Genomic DNA, 24,058 nt, shown 5'->3' on the forward strand with positions numbered 1-24,058 from the left:
CTCTTGGAAACGCGAAGCAGCATCTTAATTGATTTGCCTTTAGCAATTGATTGAGGCAAAGGTGGGAAACCTTTTCCAGGTAGATGGCCACATCCCCTTCTTGGCAACCTCTGGAGGACCAGATGCCAGGGGTGGGCGGGGCCAGAGCCAAAAGTGGGTGGAGCAATGAATGTAAATTTTACAGGTGGCTAGTTTCTCCACACTGCCTCTCTATCTGAACAAGCATTATCAGTGTCCAAGGTCACACTCCAGCCTAGCAAAATCCATGGAGGGTTCAAAGCAGGGTCTGACTTGACATTGCCCATCAACAGTTAAACACTTGGACTGAGCTGGCACACAGCTAACCAAGCCACCAACTTTTCTGCTATGTTGACATGACTTGCTATTTAAAGTCATTCTAATTTTGCATCTACACATATAAATCAGCATAGGCACATTTTATGCAAAACTGTGGCATTTCCTGATCTCTTTTTCAGGTGATACATTTCCTGGTTCTTGGCAATGGCCAAGTGGAAAGACCCTAGTCCCAGAATCTCAAGGACAAGTCCCAGTTTCCTGTTTATTTTTTCCTCTTTAATATGCCTTGCTAAAGTCTGAACAGTTGTTGTGTTCAGGCTTCAACAGCTAAACTTTACTGCCTCGGGGTTTCCTAGATGTTCTGTTTCCTGCCATCTAGAGCACATGTATTTCAATGCCCATGCTTGTCTACAAGCAGAGCAATCCTAAATATAGGAAGCCAGAGGGATTCACACCAGTTTAAATTAAACTGGCATAAATTACCCCTGTTCCAAGCTTCTGCCACTTGCCCTGAGCCCATCTGGGCCTGGCAGAAGGGAAAACAAACATTTAAATAGAGTTTGACTAACACCATCCTTTTTTGCTGGCATTAGTTCTGCCAGGTTGCCAGGTCACATGACTGAACTGAACAGAGTTAGGATCCAAGGTAAGTCCCCTCTGCCCAGTCCCTCCCCCAGAATGTCCACTTTCAGGACTTACATTGGTATAAGATTCAACAGTCCCAGCTTAGCCAGATGAGCCAGGGTGAGGGATTTATGCTGGTGTAACTCTGAGTTGAGATGAGGGGCTTATGCTCTCATAGCCCAGCCATGCTGTGACTGGTGGAGTGAGGAGGGAATGCACCAGATCCTAACTCCCTTTGCCTGGCAGATCTTGGGTTTGGGTTGTCCCCTAAGGCACCACATCTCACATTACACGATGGAAGGATATTGAATGGTGCCTAATGGTCAATAGCAAGGCAGGGGAATTCCCCACTCCAAGCATGCATTTAACCAAAAACTTAAACAAGTCTTTGCTCTGAAATCAGCAGAGAGCAGCCTGTTGCATGAATATAGCAGACAGGGTAGACCCTGAGTCAGGAATGGGGAACATCTGTTGCTCTCTAGATGTTGATAAGACTACAATTCCATCATCCCTTTGGTAACCTGAGCCTCAAGGGAGCTGGACATCACAATGATATCTGAAGGACCACAGGTTCTCTGCTCCTAGTGGACTGACTTTAAGCTCATGGGATCTTGGTGTAAAAGAATGGCTCAAAAACACAGGTGTAGAATTACAGTATGTGGCCCCCTCCCAAGTTGGTGTCTTCTGCAACACCTTCTTGATGCAGTAATAGTGCATTGGTGAGTGGAGAAATCGTGCTTTGTTCGATGTTCTATGATGCTTCCCGAGCGATGCCACATTATTGCTGTCCAGATGGGCTGTAGTGCAGCAAAGGTGAAACCAAAACAAAATGGAACAGAATATTTGTAGGGTGGGAAATTACAGCATATGCACTGAATAGAAATTCAGCCAGGTGGTTGCCCCAAAGCTTTTGCAGGCACAAATCAGTATTGAAAGGGAGGTTGCTTATGAATAGCCTGATAGCATTGTGAGCGCAAATTATCATGGATATGCAATAAAAAAAGGACATCTGGGAGACCCTAAGAGGCCTCTGACAACAAGCTCAGTTTGTTTGCAGTAACATAACTGGCACTTCCACACAAATTGTTTCACGCGCAAATCTACTCCTGTTTTCTTGATTTCAGCAGCCTAATATTTATTTTTGGCCATGGGGGTCTTTCTGATGTTGATGTTTTTAAAACGGTTCTGAGTCAAATATCTTTGTTGATCTTCTACCAGTAGACCCCACTCTACTTTCTGCCCATTCCTGCCTTAAGTAATGTGTAATGGCAGAAGTAATTTTTGGGATGAGGCCAGGACTCATACAAGCATGTTCCTGTTTTCACATGCAGAAGATCTGATGGTAGTGGTTTTCAATCAAGAAGGGAGTTATTTAGTTTCTTGGCAGATCAATCTATATGGACTTTTGTCATGGAAGTCAGAAAATGTAAAAGGTGGGGGGGGGCAACCAGCACTAATGCAGTGTTTAAATGGGGAGATTTGGGCTACGGAATTCAAATCCTTGCCCAACCATTAAATTTGCTTACTAAGGCTGATCTAACCACTATCTTTCAGCTTGTTTTACCTTGCAGGGCTGTTATAAGGATAAAATGAAACGAGAACACAAGAACTTTGTTTTCTTTCTCTTTTTTTTCTTCTTTCCTTTTTTATTATACATTTCAGAAATAGCCCTGTGCAAAGGAGTGCAACATACACGATATTTATAAGTAAAGGAAACAAGACTACCCATTGAAAGGTCATTCCAGAGTTTATGCGAAGAGAACGGCAAAAAAATATTTCCTCACTTGAAGAGGCATTTCCCCTCTTGTTTTGCAGGTCATGCAAAAAGTAAGTAAAATTGAAGTACAATCAGGAGAATCAGAAAGGAAGAAAGGAGAAAATGGAGGAGACTCCGAAAGTCAGCTTCCCATAGGTATATGTGTGTTTCACGTAAAGAGTCAGTAAAGAGCCTTTATAAAGACAAGGGTTATTCAGGTACAAAAATGCAACTTTACGTGGACTCAAAATCACAAAAATGGGAAAAGGGAAAAAGAATAATGCCTTTTGGCATTTCAAAATATTTGGCACACTTGTCACTGTATTGTGGTTTGGGTGGTGGTTTTTTTTGTTTGTTTTTTTTTGCAGGGTGGGGTGTTTTTTGTGTGACAGAGAATAAAGTCACAGTTTTTAAAAAAACAGAAAGAAAGAAAGCAGTTAGCCCACATTGCTTGCTTGTGGTCATTAGAAAAAGCGATGCACATCTTTTGTTTTTTCTGCCCCCCATTTCACATATAAAATTAAATTTCTCTATTTCCTCAAGAACAATTGCCTCCTGCAACAGTGAAATACCAGATTTGCAATCTGTTTTCAGAAAATAATAATACTGAGAGAATTTCTTCCCTGTAGAATCCCTTCCTTAGAAAAGTTTTGGTTCCGTACATTCCACTGAAACTTTAAAAGGTAGCTAGAATTAAATATAGATATAGATATATAGATATATGTGTATAATTATAATTATATATCATTATTTTCCCCTCCCTTTCCCCACCCACATTCATAAATACAGACATTTTCTTTTAAAAAAATGGAGATGGAGAGCATATTGTATGGAAATGTATGGAATTGTTTTTGCAAGATTTTACCATGTAAACAAGTGCTTGTTCAGAACAAGTATAAACAGTGACACTTCCCAAGATTTCCAAGAAAACACTGCTAGATTCCCTGCCTTTTTTCTGTTCTGTATGTTTAAGGGACTTTTAAAAATCCAAATTCCCAATTACTCATCATCCAGAGGGAAAAAAAGGGGAGCACCAGTCTTAATTTAGACAACTGAGCTCTTCTTCGTACATTTCAATTTGTACGGTTTGCATTTTGCAGTTCCTGGAATCTAGTTGGGCTTGGATTTTTTTTTTTTATTTTTATCTTTTCACACATGAGTAAAACTGCTTTCCTCATCTCACACCGTCTGCCTCTGAGCCTGCTCCTAAGGATTTCGCAAGATGGGTCACAGGATAGCAAGGAATAACTTCAAAGTGCTATTAGTTTGCTTGCCTTTTTTTGTTTTGTTTTTTACCCAATAATAAAAGGTCAATCATTTTCTTCCCCCTCCTTTTCACTCAGTGTCTCTGTGGAAAGATTTAAACTCCCGGAGGTGGTTTCTCTGAAATGTTTTTGAGGACATCGTCAATTCTGTCGTCTTCAATGACAACTGTAAGCAGATAAAAAGAAAAGAAAGCAGAGCATTTAAGATTCTATGAAGCTTCCATTATTTAGATTTTAATTGCTGACATCACCCTATAGTGAGAAGCCACAGGGTGGGGCGGGGCTTTGAAATGGGTGATAAAATGAGAAAGGGACAAATGTGAACCAGAGAACTGAAGTTCTGTAGCTGACAGTCCAAAGAAATGAGCCCTGGATCAGATTAACAATTTATCCAAGGTCTTGTAAAGGAGAATTACCTGGTGGATTTGTCTCAGAGGGCATTAGTGGGAGTGAAAGTGTGTGGGTTGTATTTGCATCCATTTACTCACCTTGAAAACCATCATTTATCATTTGCAATTATTTTTAATCCCTCTTCCACGCAAAAATAAAATAAAAATTAATCTCCAGTCACACTATGTCCAATAGGGGATCATTACCTAGTGAGTGAAATTAGAGTTGCAGTCACAAAACGTTTTTTATTTGTGACTCAGAAAATCTGCTGTCACCCTCCCCATGACTGTAGGGTGTACACACACACACACACACACACACACACACACTCCTTTCTGAAAAGATGCTTTCAGTCCAAATATGTGCTGTTCTTTCCAAAGGAGTGCCTGCAAAGTTTATCACTGAGAATCTGCTCTTTCGAAGGTCACAAAATCTACAACCTGAAAAGTGATATATAGAGTATCAAATTAAGATTCTTTTTTGTAAGGAAAACAAAAAAGCACCACCCCCCCAAAAAAAAACCCATGCAAATGAAGTCCCAGGTTGGCTAGTGTCATTACTATCCTACAATTAATTGCAGAATCAGAAGCACAAAGAGACCACACACACACACACCCCTTCAACTCGTTATAATTAAGCCCTAATTATGTTGGGTGAGACCCTCCAGTCGCAAGGAAAAATGTAAGCGAGTCGAAACAGAAAGCTGTACGTGGAAAGGGTCCATTGGTGACCTCTGTCCACTACTGGGGTCCTATTTTCCTTCCTCCGCGCCCACCTCTCTAAAATCTTAAATTTGAACGTTGGTATCTCCAACCCATTTCCTCTCTCCACCAAATAATTTGACAGAAGTGAACTGGATCTAAGGATTCAAGAGGAGGCATGGGTCCAGCCTTTCAAGCATACATTTCCCAACTCACCACCTGAAGCAGAGTGCTGTGCAACTCCAAGTCTTACTACTGTTACTTCAATAAGAATCTCAAGTGGGGACCTGCACATGGGTGAAAGGAGTGTCATGGCTTCTGTGCAGCAGGCCCACCTTGTTGGGGTGAGGTCTAACTCCCACACACACACACACACACACACACACACACACACACACAAAAGGAGAATGGCCCAGTCTATAACCTCACACCTCTATATTATTGTATTTCCAGACAGCCATGCTATTCCAGCAAAAACAACGGAATAGACTTGTGGCACCCGAAAGGCTTACCTATTTATTTTGGCATAAGCACCACGCACCAAAACAAACTGAAATGCCACAAGTCTCTTGATTGTTTTAAACGTTGTTCTTGACCATCAGCAGACAAAGTTGTAAGTGCCTCACAGCCACCACAGCCTTCCTTCTCTCACTGCCTAATTTCCCACATTTTAGATTGTAAGCGCCTAGAGGACAGTGACCGAACTGGGCAGACTATCTTTCTCTCTCATATGCTAACATACACTGAGGACACCAGCAGGAGAAGAAGAACTTCCAATTTCAGCAAATTCATTTGACTCCAGATATTTTTGCTTCACTAGGTCTTATAGGGGCTGTGAGAGATGGGAGTGCATGGGAATGAGAGACACGCAGACTTATACTCCATATTATTGACACTGCGGTAGGAGCTTGTGGAAAACCAGTTCTTCGGTAAATGAGCGCCAGATATGTGTGTGCATGCCCTTTCCTTGCACAGAGAGAGGAGGGGTGATTTTTCACTCAGCACTTTGGCCCCATCGAAGCCCCGATCAAAGGCCCTTTCCCAGCCCTGCTGCAGAGAGTGCAGAAACTCTTCCGGGACAGAAGTTGCATGCATTTGGGCTTTAAATCCCGCCTCCTCACCTGACCCTCACCTCACAACCATCTTTGGGAATGGGCATTCCTTTTATTTATTTTTTAAGCTTCTATCCTTTTGACACACACAAGCACACATCCAGCCTGCCTTGGGCATGTTTCTTAAGATTAAATTGCCAGGTCAAGGACCCCCCTGCTGCGGGTGCTTCTGGCCGCAGGGATGGATATGTGGATGGGGTGAACAGCTAAAAGTCTGTGGAGGGATGGAGGGAGAAGGAGAGCAGAAAGGTTTGCATGGGTTTAGCGCAGAGAAAAGGCAAGGAGGTGAACGGGTGCAGGGTTAAGAAGAATTAACAGTTGCAGATTGCGTACAACGTCAGTCAAACACAGGGTGGACCCACTGAAATGAACGGACCACTTAAGTTGATTCAATTCAATGAGTCGTCTCTGAGTTAAAACATATTAAGAACTACGGCACAAACAAGTTTCACCCCAGCTGTTGTGCAAGAAGGAGGTTTTGGAGAAAAAGATGGATCATGTTTAAGGGTGTATTTATCTATGAGGGGGTGCTTTAAGCCGGGGTCCTATCAAATGCAGAATCAGATAAGGGCACAGGAACTGTTGGGAACATAGAAACACTGGAAGCTTCCTTATATCCTGGCAGGCTACCTACACTGACTGGCAGCAGCTCTCCAGGTTTCAGATAGGGGAGCTCCCTATCCCTACCTGGAGATGCCAAGAACTGAACCGGGGAACTTCGACATTGAAAGCAGGTGCTCCATCTCTGAGCTGTGGCCCGTCCTCTAAAAACAAAGCAAAATGCCCGTCCTCGTGGTTCTAATCAAGGGGCCGGTTTTAACAGAAGCACTGAAAGTCAGGTCGTTGGTCTATCTAGCTTGGTGTTACCTACACTGACTGGCAGAGGCCCTTCAGGCTTTCGGACAGGGTACATTCCCAGCCCTACCTCGCGATATTTTTTTTTGGGGGGGGATGAACCCTGGATCTTCTGTATTGCAAAGCAGCTGCTCTGTCGTTCCTCACTGCTGCGCTCCCAGCACATCGAGGAGGGGTGTATGTGCTCCTATGGAACATAATGAGGCTTACTCTCGAGTAAGCACACCTAGGACTCCGCCATGGGAGCTCCTGGTGGTGAGAGAACACAGAGAAATTGCAAATAAGGGTTTGTAACTAAGGGGATGCAAGCTCTCACACGCCACCCCACTCTCGGAAAAGTTAAGAACTTCCACAACATTGGGGGGGAAGGGGCCCAGCAATTTGCCTCAAAGCAATGGGGAGGCTGGGGTGCAGTTTCCAAGCGCGCCCAACGACAGCCTCCACTCGCCTGCTGCTCCCCCTTTATTCCGCGTCTACCCCGCATGTGCCCCGCATCGCTGCCCCGCTGCGCTCACCGCATTTGCTCCTGCCGATCTGCCCCAGCTTGGGGGGCCGCTTGGTCTGCCCCCCCGCGTAGAAGTTGTTGGTGTCCTGCAGGCGGCAGGTGAAGGAGATCTGCCCCACCTCGCCGCCGTCCCCGTAGGGCCCGATCTTCTCCTCGCTGTAAGGCAGCACCTCCGACATCGTCGCTTCCACCGAGGCAGCTCCCGGGAGAGCGAGGCAGGCAGGCGGGCGAGACTGCAGCGGCGGCAAGTAGCAGCTCCGGGAGGGCGAAGTCCCTCGGGCAGGTCCGCAGGGGTCGTCTCCGGGGTGCGGCTGGTGGCAGAAGTAGGATCAGGCGCAAGGGGGGGCGCGGGAGGCTCCTGGGGGGCTGCCCGGCTAGGATGTGGCTCCTTGCCTAGCCTGTTTTTGCCTGGGGCTTGCGCGCTCGCGGCTGGGGAAGGTGCGCAGGGAAGGTGCTCAGCAGACTGGCAGGCAAAGCCCAGCGAGGAAGAGACAGGAGAGGGAGGGGAGGGAGGGAGGGGAGGAGGAAAAAGGCAGAGATCCCTGGAAAAGCTACAGCGTCAGAGAGGGAGGAGGAAGGGAGAGAGAGAGAGATCCATGCAGCTTGGAAAGTGTCTCACTCTTCTCTCAGCCGTGTCTCCTTGCGCTCATCCGTGTCTCTAAGGAAGAAAGCGCGTCGGAAAATTCCTGCGCTCTCCTTATCTCGCGTGTTCATCTCTGACCAGCTGCTGGCACGTCTTTTGCAACGGCGTTGATCTTACAGCCCATGCTTGCTTGTTTTGAAATGTTGCAGCCCAGCCTGCAGACCTTCCTCTGTGACTCCAGGAGACTAGCATGCTCACGTTACGGTTATTGCGAGCAGCAGCCAAAATGCATCTCTTTTTCGTCATTTTTTCCCCCAAAAGGAAACGGGAAGAAATAAAATAACAGTAGATTAGCCTTTAAGAAACGGCAGCGGCAGCAACAACTCAGGACACCCCTTGTCCTGCCTTGTTGTATTTGTTGGCCAAATTTTCACCCGCTGGCAAGAAAAGAATGGTGTTTGTTTTACAACCTGCCTTTGCCGCCCTGACAGCTCACCATCCTCAGGACACATTATGGTGACCGATATTATAAAAACGGGTAAAACAACTTGTGCACGTGTGAGCGCGCACACGCGCACATATTTATGCACTCCTCATTCTGTTTGTGTGAATGCTTGCATGAATAATTTTGCCAAATGCATCTATGGTGTTTTCAATGGCTTGTTTGGCAAGAAAATAGTTGCATTTATTTCTATTAAAACTTCCCATTGCCACCCTTCAGTCCCACAATCCCAGAGTGGCAGGCAATAAATGAATTTAAATATAAAATTATATTATTATTTTTAAAAAATTATAGGGAAGTTTTTAATATTTAATGCTGTATTGTTTTAAACACTTGATTGGAAGCCACCCAGAGTGGCTGGGGAAACTCAGCCAGATGGGTGGGGTATAAATAATAAATAATAAATTATTATTATTATTATTATTATTATTATTATTATTATTATTGCTCTCCTAATCCCTGTGTGTGTTGCGTTCCTTTGCCCAACATATCTATTGCGCTTTTAGCAGCTGGTTGTTGTTTTTCCCCCAAGGAAATAGCAGGTAATATGACATGAAACAAACATTTTTTAAAAATTAAGTGCAACTCAGTACACAAAGCATAAAACAATCACAACAATTAAAGTTAAATAGCAGGAAACAGGAAATACGTGACAGCTTGCACAGAAGCAGCATCCCCAATGGCAGTGGTTGCTGTCAGCAGGAGAAGGGAGCAGCCAGGGTCAGCTCCCAGCTCTCGCTCTCGCTCTGCCTCGTTCAGACTAGCCTACCTCACAGGGTTGTTATGAGGGTAACGTGGATGAGAAGAGAGCTATGGGTTGTATCCAGCTCAGTTCTGCATGGAAATTATGGACCCAAGTTAGCCAAGTCCATTCATTTCTGTTGGGTAACTCTGAGAGGTACCAACATTGGCTACAAGCTACAAGCGCATGAAAATGATCCTCAGCATTTCGGAGGGGGAAAAACAGGATAATGTCATTTCTCAAAGCATCTTTGCATTTCTGCAGTACTCTGAACTGGCCAATCTGCTTGCCTTCCCCACGCAGCAGGGCTAAATTTAAACTGGAAGTTCATCCTTAAGACACTGACCAGAGGTAGGCCACTGTTCCATTGACCTCAGTGTTTTCTGCACTGGCTGGTAGCAGCTTCTCAGGGAGTCTTTCCCAGCCCGACCTGGAGATGCCAAGGATCAAACATGAGACCTTCTGCATGCAAAGCAGGTGCTCTGTCACTGAGCCACAGTTCTCCCTCTAACAGCTTGTAATGTCGCAAAGAAGAGGTTGTTCCAGGGCATGTGCAGAGTGCAGTGTTATGAGCTGGACTCTCATCCCATGCTGCCTTCCCCGCTGCATGCATGTTGTGGCCGGGGAGGGGGCAATTTATTAAGCACACCTGAAAGGAGCAAAAAAAGTCACTTGTTTGTTTATTTATTTGTAGGTTTACAAGCCCCAAGGTATACTCCACTTCTCAGTCACCAGGTGGTTTCAAGAAAATAAAATTTAAAACAACACACACACACACACACACACACACACATTAAAAGCACAATCCATAGCAAAAAGAAAGCGCCCCAAAACACAGCAGGAGACAGCATATGTGCCAAATCAGAACAACTAGCACCCTAAAAGCACAATGAAAAAGAAACCTGTTTTTATAGCACTTTGACATGGACATTTGGTTGGCAAGGCTGCTCTTAAGTCAGAAGTTCAGCCTTCAAATATCCATGGCAGAAATTATTAGTATTTATACACCTTTCTTCCTCTTGGAGGAGCCCAGGGCGGGGGCCAGACACGGCAATGATAAAACACTTAAAAACTAACAAACAGTGGATACCATTTGGAACTATTCTAAAAAACCAAAACATATTAAAGCATTTTCAACCAGTGATCTTGGGGAACAGTGTCTTTCAGCCATTAAATGCCGGGGTAAATAGGAATACTTTGAAATTCTTCCTGAAAGTCAATATTGAGGGGGAAAGGTGCACTTCGTTGGGGAGGGCGTTCCTCAAATGGGGAACCACCACCAAAAAGGCCCTGCACCACCAACGAGGCCTCACCTGCCAATTTCAGGGTATTCAAATGATTGATATTGGGGAATTAGTTCTTTAAGGTACTTGGGTCCTAAGCATTTAGGGCTTTGCATGCTAGTTTTACTGGACGCGGGTGGCATTGTGGGTTAAACCACAGAGCCTAGGACTTGCCGATCCCTGTGACGGGGTGAGCTCCCGTTGTTCAGTCCCAGCTCCTGCCAACCTAGCAGTTCGAAAGCATGTCAAAGTGCAAGTAGATAAATAGGTACCGCTCCGGCAGGAAGGTAGACGGCGTTTCCGTCTGCTGCTCTGGTTCGCCAGAAGCGGCTTAGTCATGCTGGCCACATGACCCGGAAGCTGTACGCCGGCTCCCTCAGCCAATAAAGCGAGTTGAGCTCCGCAACCCCAGAGTCAGCCACAACTGGACCTAATGGTCAGGGGTCCCTTTACCTTTACCTATGCTAGTTTTAACTCCTTGGATTTGGCCTGGATTTGGCCTGGTAGCTCTCTGGCAGCCAGGTAGGTGCTATCAAGATGCATGATCCCACTGGGCTACCCCACATGCCAGCCATGCTCTGCATTTGCTGCAGCCTCCAGACCATCTTCATGGTGTGCATGTTCTTAATGAAAAGAACCTACAGAAATGAATCATGTTAGCACTTTGGTTGAGATTCCTGCATTGCAGGGTGTTGGACTAGATTACTCTTAGGATCCCTTCCAACTGTACAATTCTATGGTTCTATATTGGTCAACACTACATACAAAAAGTTGCATATTAAGATAAATTTGCCAAGGAGTTTTCATGAGGTATCTGGAAATGGTTATGGAAATGAATTTAAGATTTGAAAGAGAGGTGGGGGAGACAAAAATTGATGCATTGATCCATTGTTACTTGCTGCAGTGAACTGAAACAGCCCCATACAGTTTCTTCTTTGGCTCCGGGTTGGCTGTGTAACTTGAGAGATCCAGTCTCAGGATGGAATCCTCCTAGGTGACCGAAAGGCATCGCTAACTGTGTTACAGCAAGGTGATGCAACCCCATGTCTACCTGAGACATCAGTTTCAGTTGTCAGTTTCCTACAGCCAGAAGATAAAGGAAGCCAGGAGTTCTGTTCTTGGCCCAGCCTGGGTTGCCCTGCCCTGCCTCCATGTGTGAGAGATGTCACCTTATTCAGATGCAGGGAAAGACCTCCTGATCCCTCAAGCAATTTTTTTCTCCTGCCCTCACTCCAAGGAGCACAAGGTAGCCTTTGTGGTTCTCCCTGCCCCCCTCAATTGACCTCCACAACAACCCTGTGAGGCAAGTTACTCTGAAAGGCAAATTTAAACCATGGTCTCTTAGGTCCTAGTTAAACTAGGGTTCCCAGGGACAGTCCCCAGATTTGCAAATCTGTCCCCGGGAAACGTGGCAGTGGCAACCTCAGCAGTCCAGAGCCAGCCTGGTAGTGCAGGTGGCTCTGGCTGGCTTCAGGAGCTGCCCGCTGCCCGCTGCTGTGGCGCCCACCATTTTTCCTTGCTGGAACTTCTGGCGAGGAAAAATGGCAGGCGCCACGGCAGTGAGCAGCTCCTGAAGCCAGCCAGAACCAACTGCGCTACCAGGCTGTCTCCGGGCTGTTGACTGCCGCTACCGCCACCACTGCCGAAGGGGAACCGGGGACGTCCGGCGGTACAGATCTCCTGTCCCCTTCCCCCTTTGTTTTGACTGATAGGGGAAGGCTCGCGAGTTGCGGGCGGGTGGCCGTTGCCCAGTTTTTTAAAAACTCTGTGCATTTATGTTTCACAGGGTGCGAAAGAAGGGCTTTGCACCTTTATACAATATGCATGTGTGCTTGGGCCCAGGGTCTTTCGTCTCACCATCCCCACTACTGACTCCCTGTTGCTACTCAGCTTCAAAAAAACAAACCCCCAAAGTGTCCCCAGATTCAATGAAAAAAATCTGGTAACCATAAGTTAAACACTACACTACCACAGGCTCCCCAAATGATGGACAGGCAATGACCAATTTACACGGGTCCCATTGGCGTGCGATCATGCACACATGCATCACAGTGACTCAGAAGTGGCTGGAAAAGGGGGTGGGGCATAATGGAGCAGGGTGGGCTTATGCATGGTCCACTGATGTGCACGATGACCCATGATATAAGTAAAAAAACCTGCTCCTTTTCCCTTATGGGGTACCTAAAAGCCCGTACAGAGTCCTTATGTAGGTTCTCTATTGGTAGGAGGAAAATAACAGAGACCAAGCATAGAATATTGAGAAGCAAAGCAGCTAGTAAGTCTGATCTTTATTAACTGTAGCAACAGGGTGCTCCCCTCACATGCAGGAGAGAGGATGAAGACCCAGAACAAAGGTGTGCCCGCCCTTATATAGACATTTTAAATTGCCCGCCCTGGAGTCCAAGACCACCCCCAGAAACATCATACATACATCACAGAAGGGGTGTAGCCCAAGACCACCCCCCAGATATATCATACTTACATCACAGAAAAGCCGGTCTACAACAGAAATCTGAGTGCATTGTTTATCTCCTGTCTGGCAAGTTATCGTACCTGATTGCATTATCTGGGTTTTGGCCACTCTTTTGTTATTATAACTACTTAATTCCTGAATCTAAGACACAGGCTCACACCCTGTTCATATCTTGAATGTGCCCTTAAGACAGGATTTGTGAGGAAAGAGACAATGGGGAGGTTTCCCACTTTGACCTTGCAGAGAAATATTTGAGGTCAATTTGTTCAGGACCTAATGTGTGGGGTTTCAAACATGTGGTTTATATATACAGTTATGAACATTTTTTAAAAAAATATATGACCTTAAAATTCTTATAACAACCAGAATACAACCCCCCGCAAATTGGGGGTTGCCTGCCTAAGCAACCCCCAATTCCTGATGGAGCATCTCCAACCTCATTGTTCACTGGGCCCAGCTCCGAGGGACTTCTGGTGCTTCCTTCACTGCAGTTGCAGGGAACCAGGCAGAAAGCCTCCTCGGCAGTGACAACCTCCCTGTGGAACGCCCTCCCATCACATGTCAAGGCGATAAAGAACTACACAACTTTTAGAAGACATCTGAAGGCAGCCCTGAACAGGGAAGTTTTTAATGTTTGATGCTTTATTATGTTTTTATATGCGCTGGAAGCCGCCCAGAGTCGCTGAAGAAACCCAGTCAGGTGGGTGGGGTATAAATAATAAAAGGATTATTATTACAGACCCTCCAAGTGTCCCTATTTTCCAGGGACAGTCCTGGATTTACAGAAGCTGTCCCAGTTTCTGATGTGATCCAGTAATGTCCCACTTTCCCTTAGGATGTCCCTACAATATTTCCATCAGAGAAATGCTGGAGGCTATGGAGTTATCCAACCCCCAAGCCATTTGAAGGCCGTCCTGTATAGGGAAGGGTTGGTTTTTTTAATGTTTAATGTTTTATTATGTTTTTATATGTGTGTGACGTCTCTGAGAGTGGCTGGGGGAACCCTGACAGAGTTATATAAATAGTAACATTATTATTATGGAATAGAATGTCCCTGAGGGACGCGGGTGGCGCTGTGGGTTAAACCACAGAGCCTAGGGCCGATCAGAAGGTCGGCGGTTTGAATCCCTGCGATGGGGTGAGCTCCCATTGCTCGGTCCCTGCTCCTGCCAACCTAGCAGTTCGAAAGCATGTCAAAGTGCAAGTAGATAAATAGGTACCGCTCCGCCGGGAAGGTAAATGGCGTTTCCGTGCGCTGCTCTGGTTCGCCAGAAGCAGCTTAGTCATGCTGGCCACATGACCCGGAAGCTGTATGCCGGCTCCCTCGGCCAATAAAGCGAGATGAGCGCCGCAACCCCAGAATCGGTCACGACTGGACCTAATGGTCAGGGGTCCCTTTACCTTTAGAATGTCCCTATCTTAATCAGAGAAATGCTAGAGGGTATGTTATTACTATTCATTGTAACAAGTAGAAGAATTAAACAGAAATGTTCGCTATGTGGGCTCAAACTACCAACCTTTTGGTAACCTTTTTGACCACACGAACCTTTTTGACCACACGAACTGCCCTACAGAGACATAATTGGAGAACACAAAAAGGCACTGAGGTGCAAGGAGAAAGAGCCCAGATAAAAATTGGCTCCCTTCCTGGTTATCAAGTCAATCATTTGACCAGTAGAGAGGAAAATATAGCCACCCCCATCAGCTGATCTGCACATATCAACTGAGAAGAGAGCGCTGCTTGATGTTTTGTTGTGGGGGGGAGTGGCAGCCACACACCCTTTCGACCCCACCCACCACTGATATGCACACACACTCACACACAAGGCAAGCCACCCCTGGGTCAGATACTTGCCTGAATGTGCTTCCTCCTTCCTTCTCTTCCACAAACAATTCAAAGTGCAGGTTTAAAGCTGTATAAAGCAATGGTTGATATGCCTTTGACCACCTCGGGGGCATTGAGTTCACTCTGGGCAAATGGAAAGAGCTATTCTCTGTTGGCTATTTTCCAAAGGCATAACAATTTCCCGCTGCCAATGGGCCAAAGTACAGCCAAGATCTGGGAAAAGGAGCAAGCAAATGAAGGCTAGGTGAACCAGCTTTCATTTCCATGGCACAGATCCCTACAAAGGGAAGGGAAGCTTCCCCACCTTGTTGTTGTTGTTGTTTAGTCGTGTCCAACTCTTCGTGACCCCATGGACCAGAGCACGCCAGGCACCCCTGTCTTCCACTGCCTCCCACAGTTTGGTCAAACTCATGCTGGTAGCTTTGAGAACACGGTCCAACCATCTCGTCCTCTGTTGTCCTCTTCTCCTTGTGCCCTCCATCTTTCCCAACATCAGGGTCTTTTCCAGGGAGTCTTCTCTTCTCATGAGGTGGCCAAAATATTGGAGCCTCAGCTTCAGGATCTGTCCTTCCAGTGAGCACTCAGGGCTGATTTCCTTAAGAATGGAGAGGTTTGACACATCCCTTCAAACCTGCAGATATTCCTTTCCCCTGGAAATGTAACTACAGTGGTACCTCGGGTTACATACGCTTCAGGTTACATACGCTTCAGGTTGCACACTCCGCTAACCCCGAAATAGTGCTTCAGGTTAAGAACTTTGCTTCAGGATAAGAACAGAAATCAGGCTCCAGCTGCGCAGTGGCAGCAGGAGGCCCCATTAGCTAAAGTGGTGCTTCAGGTTAAGAACAGTTTCAGGTTAAGAACAGACCTCCAGAATGAATTAAGTACTTAACCTGAGGTACCACTGTACAGGCTCTGATCCCTGACCCAACTGCAGGACTGTCGATAAGTATTTTAAATGCACACTGGCAGCAGCACACCTCATATTTACAGGCTGCTATCACCTCTGCAGCCCTTTCATTTTTGCACAGGCACCGCAAAGACATCAGCTTGCAAAGTCTGGCACCTTTGGCCAACGCTAAAATTCGCAAGTTGCATCTACCCATCACCACAACAGATTCACGTGATTTAAAAGAACATTAACGCAAGAACTTCATGCGAGAGGTTATTGGGAAATGGGCTGGGGAGGAAAACCACCCGCAGATTTGTGTTTTCCCACCCAACCCCATCTCAATAAATGATGTCGTTGGAAAAGATGCAGAACAATTTCCCAGGCCTAGAAGAAAAGGCTACAACACAGGTAGCCAACATGATGCCCTCTAGTTTTTGTTGGAACTTCCACTCCCATCGTTCATGATACAATCTGCATTTAAACAGTCTGTGTCGGTTCAAATTTAGAAACTAGGGCCACAAATTAAATAGACATACAACCCGTCTCCCCACAGTGGCCAGGTGAGCTGTGTGCCCGTTTAGCCTGCTGTCCAGGTGTGGGTGGGCATCTTAGAAACCCATGACCCTGAGATTAAGAGTCTCATGCTCTACCGGCTGAACTAGACCAGCATAGACCTCCCTTCGTAAGGTTCTTGCTGTTTAAAGTGAACTTTGTGGCAGCACCTACACTTGGGAACTCCCTGCCTATTGACATCAGACAAGCGCCTTCACTGTACATTTTTCAGCACCTGCTAAACATATTTGTGTGTAGACAAGCCTACCCAGATACGTAGAACATTGCAAGCTTTTTTTTTTAGTTTATTGCTGATTTTAATTTTGTAAAAATGTTCTAAATAGGTGTTCTTTGTTGTTGTTTTTAGTTTTTACCAATAATGTTATTGCTTTATTCTCTTTATAAACAATCAAGGGGTGTATCGCTTTTATGAAATGAATAAAATAAATAAATAAAAGGGACATGCCTTCAAAATAGAGGGTGTGTAGGATGCATAGGAATGATAATTATCAGACTCCATGCTAGGGAAAGATTCCATCATTAGGCAGGAAATTGAGAATAAAACTGCCAATATCACAATGCCATTATACAAATCTTTGGTGCGGCCGCATTTGGAATACTGTGTATGGTTGGGAAAAGTTCAGAAAAGTGCAATCAAAATGATCAAGGGGATGAATAGACTCCGCTATGAAAAAATGCTGCAGCAACTGGGGAAAAAAAGCAAAGGAAAAAGCAAATAAGAGGTGACGTTTATAGAATAATGTATGGCATGGAGAGAGTGGAGAGAGACTTATTTCCCCCCCATAACACTGGAACTCACGAACAGCCAGTGTAGCTGAATGTTGTAAGATTCAAGACAGGTAAAATAAAGTCCTTCTTCACACAGCACAAACTATGGAACTCCTGCCCCCAAGAGGCAGTGATGGCCAACCAATCAGATGGCTTTAAAAAGAGGATTGCACAAATCCATGGGTGGTTAGCAGTGCTGGATTTACGTATAAGCTAAACAAGCTATAGCTTAGGGCCCCACTCTCTCCCAAAAAAATTCAAAGGAAAAAACCTGGATGTACATTTCCAAAATATAAGATAAAAAACAAATAAAATAAAACCTACATACGGCAACAGTGTTTTGTGTTGTGTAGGCTCCTATGATGTAAGTAATGGGCCCCGCCTGCTAGCCTGCTCCCTAAAATATCGATGGTTTGCTCATTTCTATATGTAGGGTGCCTACATTCTGCATGGACTGGTTGCATGGCAACATGTGCAAATGGCTTTAGATACCTATTCGGTCCATAAATTACCATATAACATATTCAACACAAAAAATAGCGATGATTTGTTGTTGATAAAGGACAGCTGGACATAAAGGGCCCTATTACCTTCAGCAGCTTAGGGCCTCATCAAACCTAAATCCGGCCCTGGTGGATCGGGCTACAAGCCATGATGGCTATTGCTCTGTCTCCACCGCCAGAGGCAATAAATGCTTCTGTACACTAGTTGCTGGAAGCCACAGGAGGGGAAAGTGCTCTTGCATGTGTGTTGCATTTCCCACAAGCGTCTGGTTGGCCACTCTGAGAACAGGGACTCTGGACTAGAAGGGCCTTTGGCCTCATCCAGCAGGCTCTTTTATGCTCTTCTCATTTTAATAGAAATCAAATCTCATCCTGGTGGGGAAGACCGTGGCCTGTGTGCCTGCCACAATCTGCCATCTAGATGTTCATGGACATTTTCGAGGCCTCTCCTGCATATCCTCCATATCTTTAAACCAGATTTGGATTGGGAAGTCCCAGAAGATATCTCCAAATAAAGGGCTGTTCCCTCTTGAGATCCCCTGAGATAGAGGACTGTCTTCTATAAAGTAGGGTACTTTGGAAAGTAGGACAACTGGGTGAAATGTAATTCAAGAGCATCTTAAAGGTATTTTCCCCAGGAGCTATCCTACCCCTGCTTCCCACAGGGCCCAGCCTGGGAAATCTGACTCAGTTTTTCTCAAGCGTTTCAGGAGAAAATTCTGGCTGCCAGCTCCCCTCAGCGTCTCCCGCTGAGGGTCCTGTAAGGAATAAAAATGACTGTCCCAGTTTCCCCGTTTCAGGTCTCGCACACGCAGAAATGTGTTTCAAGGAACCCAGCTTCCAAAAGCAGCTTGATGTAGATTAGAAAATGCTAGAAAAGGAACACTTTTATGAAGTCTAAATGGAAAGATGATCTCGGAGTTGGAGAAAGATGTACAGTGGACTCTCGGGTTGTGAACGTGATCCCTGAGGAAGGCACGTTCGCAACTCGCAGCATTCACAACTCATAGTGCTGTGTCTGCGCACGCGCGTGAGGCGATCTAGTATTTCTGCACATGCGCAAGCACCGAAACCCAGAAGTAGCCCGTTCTGGTACTTCCAGGTTTGGCGCAGTGCACAACCCGAAAATGCGCAACCTGAAGCGTCTGTAACCCGAGGTATGACTGTATGCTTTTTCAGGGTGACTCCATTTTAAAAAAAATATCCCTGAGCTGGGCACGTCACTAGTGCTCATGAAAAGATGCTCACTCACAAGAAGCAGTCTCTTGTGGTAAAAGCAACAAAAGGGACATCAAGGCAGCTTAAAACATGGGCTGTCAATATGCACTTCTGGTCTTACATGCAACTAGATGGCGCCCACAGGACCCCATTCTCCTATCCCTTACTGAAATTAGATTTGAAAATTAGAATGCTACAACAGAAGAGGTTTTCAACTGCATTGAGGGAGCAGGATTTGGAGGGATTATGATTGGGACCTGGGGAGTAACTCCCTCCAAGCCTAACTGTTGCAGGGTTGTTGTGAGTTTCCTGGGGGTTGCAGCTGGGGGAGGGATGATTAACTCTTGCCTCCCCAGTCGGACTCTCCAAAGATCACATGCCTTCCCCTTATGCTTGAAAAAGAGTGAAAAGACTTTTCCCAAGCCTAATTGTTGGCCGGGATGGGAGAATAAGAGCAGGGGAATAAGAAACTGTACATAGATGATTTCCCCACCCCTCATCCACACTGACAAGCAATGGTTCTGCACAGGCAAGGATGTTTTCCCAGCCCTACCTGGAAATGCCAGGGAGCAGCCTTCAGTTTACCAAACACAGCTCTGTTCTCTCTCTGCCTCAGCTGCAGGTCACAGTCTCCAGATCACTTGCCACTTTGGGGGGGGGGGGTAAGAAACCAAGACTGTTGGATTTGCCAGCCCTACCTATGAGTGGGAAGTCGGTGGGAGGGCGGAATAGAGAACCATGAGGTTGGTTTCTTGACCGGCAAGTTTCAGGTGCAAACATTAAGAGGGATTTGCTGCCCTTACTCAAAAATCAACCAGCGTGGGTGGGCAGGAGGTGCAAGAAGAGCCGCCTGCTTACTTCTTAATTTAATTTGATGCTCTATCATGCCTTGAAGCACTGTGTGCATTTAGCTGCCTCCTCACCGCCACACACACAAAGACCTCACACGCACCCCCAAACTTCACTTGGAAGAGAGTAAAACAAATATTTTCCATCTTGTCACCTAAGCTAGCAGATGGATTGGCCTGGGTTCATCTAGCACTTTAATATTATATATACACACATATATAAATAAGAGCAAGCAACACCATCGAGACTGAAAAGGCTCTGCCTCTCTCATTCCAGAGAAGCTTGTGCCATTTTTAAGTGTGAGGCTATTGGCTTGATGGATCCCACTTTTCACAACAGGTACATGAAGCATCAAGACTCCAAATAAGAGATTATTGGGGCAACTGTGTTTGCCTTCCACAAAGTGCCTGCAGAGAGGTTTTTTGGTTAGGGCAGGAAGGAAGGGTGTGCACTGGCCTTTTGAATGGGGCAAAATGCACACAGAAAAGGCCTGCCTTCTTGGTGGCAGTTCCGCAGATTCAGAACTAATTTACTTCCTTTGAATGGTGGCACCAAATTGTTCAGGACAGTAAAAAAACACACACCGAAAAGCCACCATAAACACACACACAGGATTGCAAGGAACTTCAAAAGGCTTTCTGCAAACTGAATGGAAAAATGGTTCAAAGTAAGTGCAAAGTGGAAAGTCACAAGTTCCCCCATCTTGGCCTTAAATGATCTCATGCAGAAGTGATAGTGAAGAGGTACGTCAGAGGGAACCAACCAGTAATCCTCCAAATGTTGATAAGACTCCAAATTCCATCAGTATACATTCGCCTAAATGATCTGCAGAATCAGCCCTTTTACAAGTGCCGTATCACTTTGATTTCACACTTGTAAGGAATCCTTCGTTGTGGCAGCACCTACACTTTGAAACTCCCTGCCCATTGGTATTAGACAGATGTCTTTGCAGCACTGTTTTTGGTGCATGCTAAAAACTCCCCGCCACCGCCATGAATTTGTCTTATCCCTTTTAAAACTGGTGGCCATCTTACCTTGTAGGAGCAAACTGTGCACAGACGAAGTCAGAACACTGATCCCTCTAGCTCACTATTGTCCACATTGACTGGCTGTAGCTTTGCACGATTTTAGGCAGGGGACATTCCCAAACCCACCCAAAAATGTCAAGGATTGAACCTGGAACCTTCTGCATGCAATGCTGGTGCTCTGCAACTGAGCCACCGTCCTCCCTCTAATGCCTTGCAATGTCATGAAGAAAAGACTGTCCCTGGGCATGTGCAGACTGCAGCACGTGCAAGATGGATTCTCACCCATCTTGCCTTCCCTCACACCAATCTCCAAATCCAGCAAAGATGGACGTGTGAAAATGACACACGCACACACACATATGGACCATTTGCATGGGATATTGTGCTTATTAACATTGTCGAAATATTTTTCGTGTTGTTGCTTCATTCTGGGACTGAAACAGGTGGCTGCCGAAGACACCCTCTTACTTGGAAAACAGATTCATAGGTCCAATAGTATCATCGCTGTAGGAGTGAAAGGGAGCGGCAGAAACAGAAATAGACCAGAGTGGCAGCTCTCTCTGCTTTGCTGTCCCTGTTTACCATCACACCTCTGCATCTTCGCTTGGCGAAGGAAAGCCTGCCAGCAGATGGAGTTGTGGGCTTGCAGCGGAAGGTTGCGGAGCTTGGCCACCTGAGTGCAACCATCACGGTGATGCATCGCCACCTAGAGTCCCAACACAGCATCCCAGAAACCACAAGGCATAGGTTCCCAAACAATACAGGGCTCAGAATTCATGTAGATTGTTTTAAGCTCTACAACTGGTGAAGGCACGGCAGCACAGCAGAAATCGGATGTGGTGTAGTGGTTAGAGTGCCAGACCTGGACCTGGGAGACCAAGGTTCAAATCCCCACTTGGCCATGAAGCTCACTAAACCCTGGGCCAGTCACAGCCTCTCGGCCTAACCTACCTCACAGGGTTGCTGTGGAGATGGAGGAGGAGGAAGACTCATGTATGCTACCTCAAGCTTCTTGGAGGAAAACGCAGGATGCAAATGCAATAAATAAGGAAATGAAGTAGCTATTTCAGGTGATTGCACTGGTCTTCTCCAGAGAGCAAACTGGATTCCTGCTTCCCACTGTTATGCCTGTCAAATTGTCACACCGAGAGCCAGCGTGCTGTAGAGCATTAAGGTAAAGGTAAAGGGACCCCTGACCATTAGGTCCAGTCGTGACCGGCTGGGGTTGCAGCGCTCATCTCGCTTTATTGGCCAAGGGAGCTGGTGTACAGCTTCCGGGTCATGTGGCCAGCATGACTAAGCCGCTTCTGGCGAACCAGAGCAGCGCTCGGAAATGCCGTTTACCTTCCCGCCGGAGTGGTACCTATTTATCTACTTGCACTGTGACGTGCTTTTGAACTGCTAGGTTGGCAGGAGCCGGGACCGAGCAACGGGAGCTCACCCCATCGCAGGGATTTGAACCACTGACCTTCTGAACGGCGAGCCCTAGGTTCTGTGGTTTAACCCACAGCGCCACCCACATCCCTGCTGTAGAGCATTAAGAATGCTGAAATAGGATGTGGGTGACCTAACTCAGGCATGAAGTGCACAGACAGTCACTCAGCCTAACCTGCTTCACGGGATTCTGATAACAGGATTCAAAACAAGGAATCATGCAACTGCATGGTACATTTTTAAGTAAATAGCAGTAGCAGAGTGGGAAGATCTGGACCACAGGAAGGTCCTTTAACCAATCACACAGAGTTACTAACGCTGCGTTCGTCGTCAGTTCTGTTTCAGCCCCAATAGAGCCAGCCACCCCCAGTAGCAGCCCACATTTCCGTGTGAGTCATTGTTCTGGGTATGCACTCGCTTGGAAAGAAGCCAGCTCTGCGCATGGACTCGCACAGAGATGTAAAGGCACCTTCCCTGTTCTCTTGCCTTGAGGTCGGGCAATCATACCCTGGGCAAAGAAAAGGGTCAAAATATCATTGCAAGGCTGTGTGGGAAGAGTTGCTAGAAACCGTGGAGGGTGGGGCAGGGCAAGAGAAAGTTCTCATTCTCGGGTCCCGCTTGCTGTTTCCTACAGGCATCTGGTAGGCTGCTGGGAGGACAGGATGCTGCACTAGGTGGGCCACTGGCCTGATCCGGTACAGCTCAGCTCACGTTCTTAGGCAAGTGCCAAAGCAGCGAGGACAGTGTGATTGTGCCTTGCAAGAGAGTCACATTCTGAGGATGTCACATATATGCAGGTACGCGCATACTCAAACCCCCGCCACGGAACTGTCGCGAACATCCTTACCCTTTCCAGAACTGGGCTCTGAGCAGGCCTTGCCCCCCAAGCGGAAAGCTTCTAAGCTCAGATTTGCTTACCCAACTCTTGGAGGCTCCCGCAAGCTTTCGCAAGGTTGCCCAAGTTCCCGCCAGAGCCCCTAAGAGCAGGTAAGCAAGTCTGAGAGCTTGAAAGCTGTTTCTGGGCTGGGAAACCCGTGTGCAAGAAGAGCTTCGAAGCTCTCCACCTTTGGAACCGATAGAAGGGAAGTTCAAACCCATCAGCCGCCTCCTCCTCTGCGAACCTGTAGCCCAACAGTCTAGCCTTTTATATACAGAGCTGTAGCATCTCGTTTACATTGGATACGCACACTGCTTATTGGTACTGTAAATGAAGGAGACCTCTCCCTTCCATCCATTGAAGTGGGTCGGTATTGGGAAGGGGCTTGCAGACATAATTAATCTTTTTTCCATTTTCCCTCCCCTCCACATTTCAGAGAACAATTAAATGTGGTGGAGAGATCAGTCCCTGTCACCCAAACACCGTCCTGTCCTTTTTGGAAACAAGAGCCTTTGCTATAACTGAACAGTTTATAATACCCGTTCTCTGTGTGAATATGTATAGGTTTGTGTTTGCATGAATACAGGTGCACAAAACTTGGATCTAGAGGACAATATGCACGTTTAGACCACGTTGGTGCATAAAGAGGGCATTGCTGCATACAATCAGCTACGAAAACGGAGTCCTGTTTATACTTAAAATGAACACCTGCACCAAATTAAGGAAATTGTGAAGTGCTGACATGCAAAGCACTTTATGTTTTCCTTCAAAATTATAGGAAGGGATAATTACAATCAAACCACTTTAAATCCTTTAATTGCCATGCTGCAACCATTCCTCATAGGGGAGTTGCTCCATCCTCTTGATCACTTTGGTTGCCCTTTTCATCATCATTCACCCTCTGAAGTTTCCTGATTCTGTTTAATGAACAGTCAGCAACTACCAGAGAGCTGTGCCAGGTGGGGGAGAGGTTGTACTTCAC

General features: G+C 46.2%; 1 protein-coding gene across 1 annotated transcript; it reads right to left on the reverse strand.

Annotated features, from left to right (window-relative positions):
• Positions 1–2,531: 2,531 nt before the first annotated feature.
• Positions 2,532–8,362, reverse strand: CAMK2N1 (calcium/calmodulin dependent protein kinase II inhibitor 1). Its single transcript, XM_028740533.2, has 2 exons — positions 7,516–8,362; positions 2,532–4,108 (listed from the first exon to the last, which is right to left on the reverse strand). Exons 1-2 carry the CDS (start codon positions 7,682–7,684, stop codon positions 4,038–4,040), a joined length of 240 nt encoding a protein of 79 aa, XP_028596366.1. The 5' UTR covers positions 7,685–8,362; the 3' UTR covers positions 2,532–4,037.
• Between the last annotated feature and the right edge of the window lie 15,696 nt (positions 8,363–24,058).

The sequence above is a fragment of the Podarcis muralis genome, chromosome 7, assembly GCF_964188315.1.
Source record: "Podarcis muralis chromosome 7, rPodMur119.hap1.1, whole genome shotgun sequence".
Taxonomy (NCBI): Eukaryota; Metazoa; Chordata; class Lepidosauria; order Squamata; family Lacertidae; genus Podarcis; species Podarcis muralis.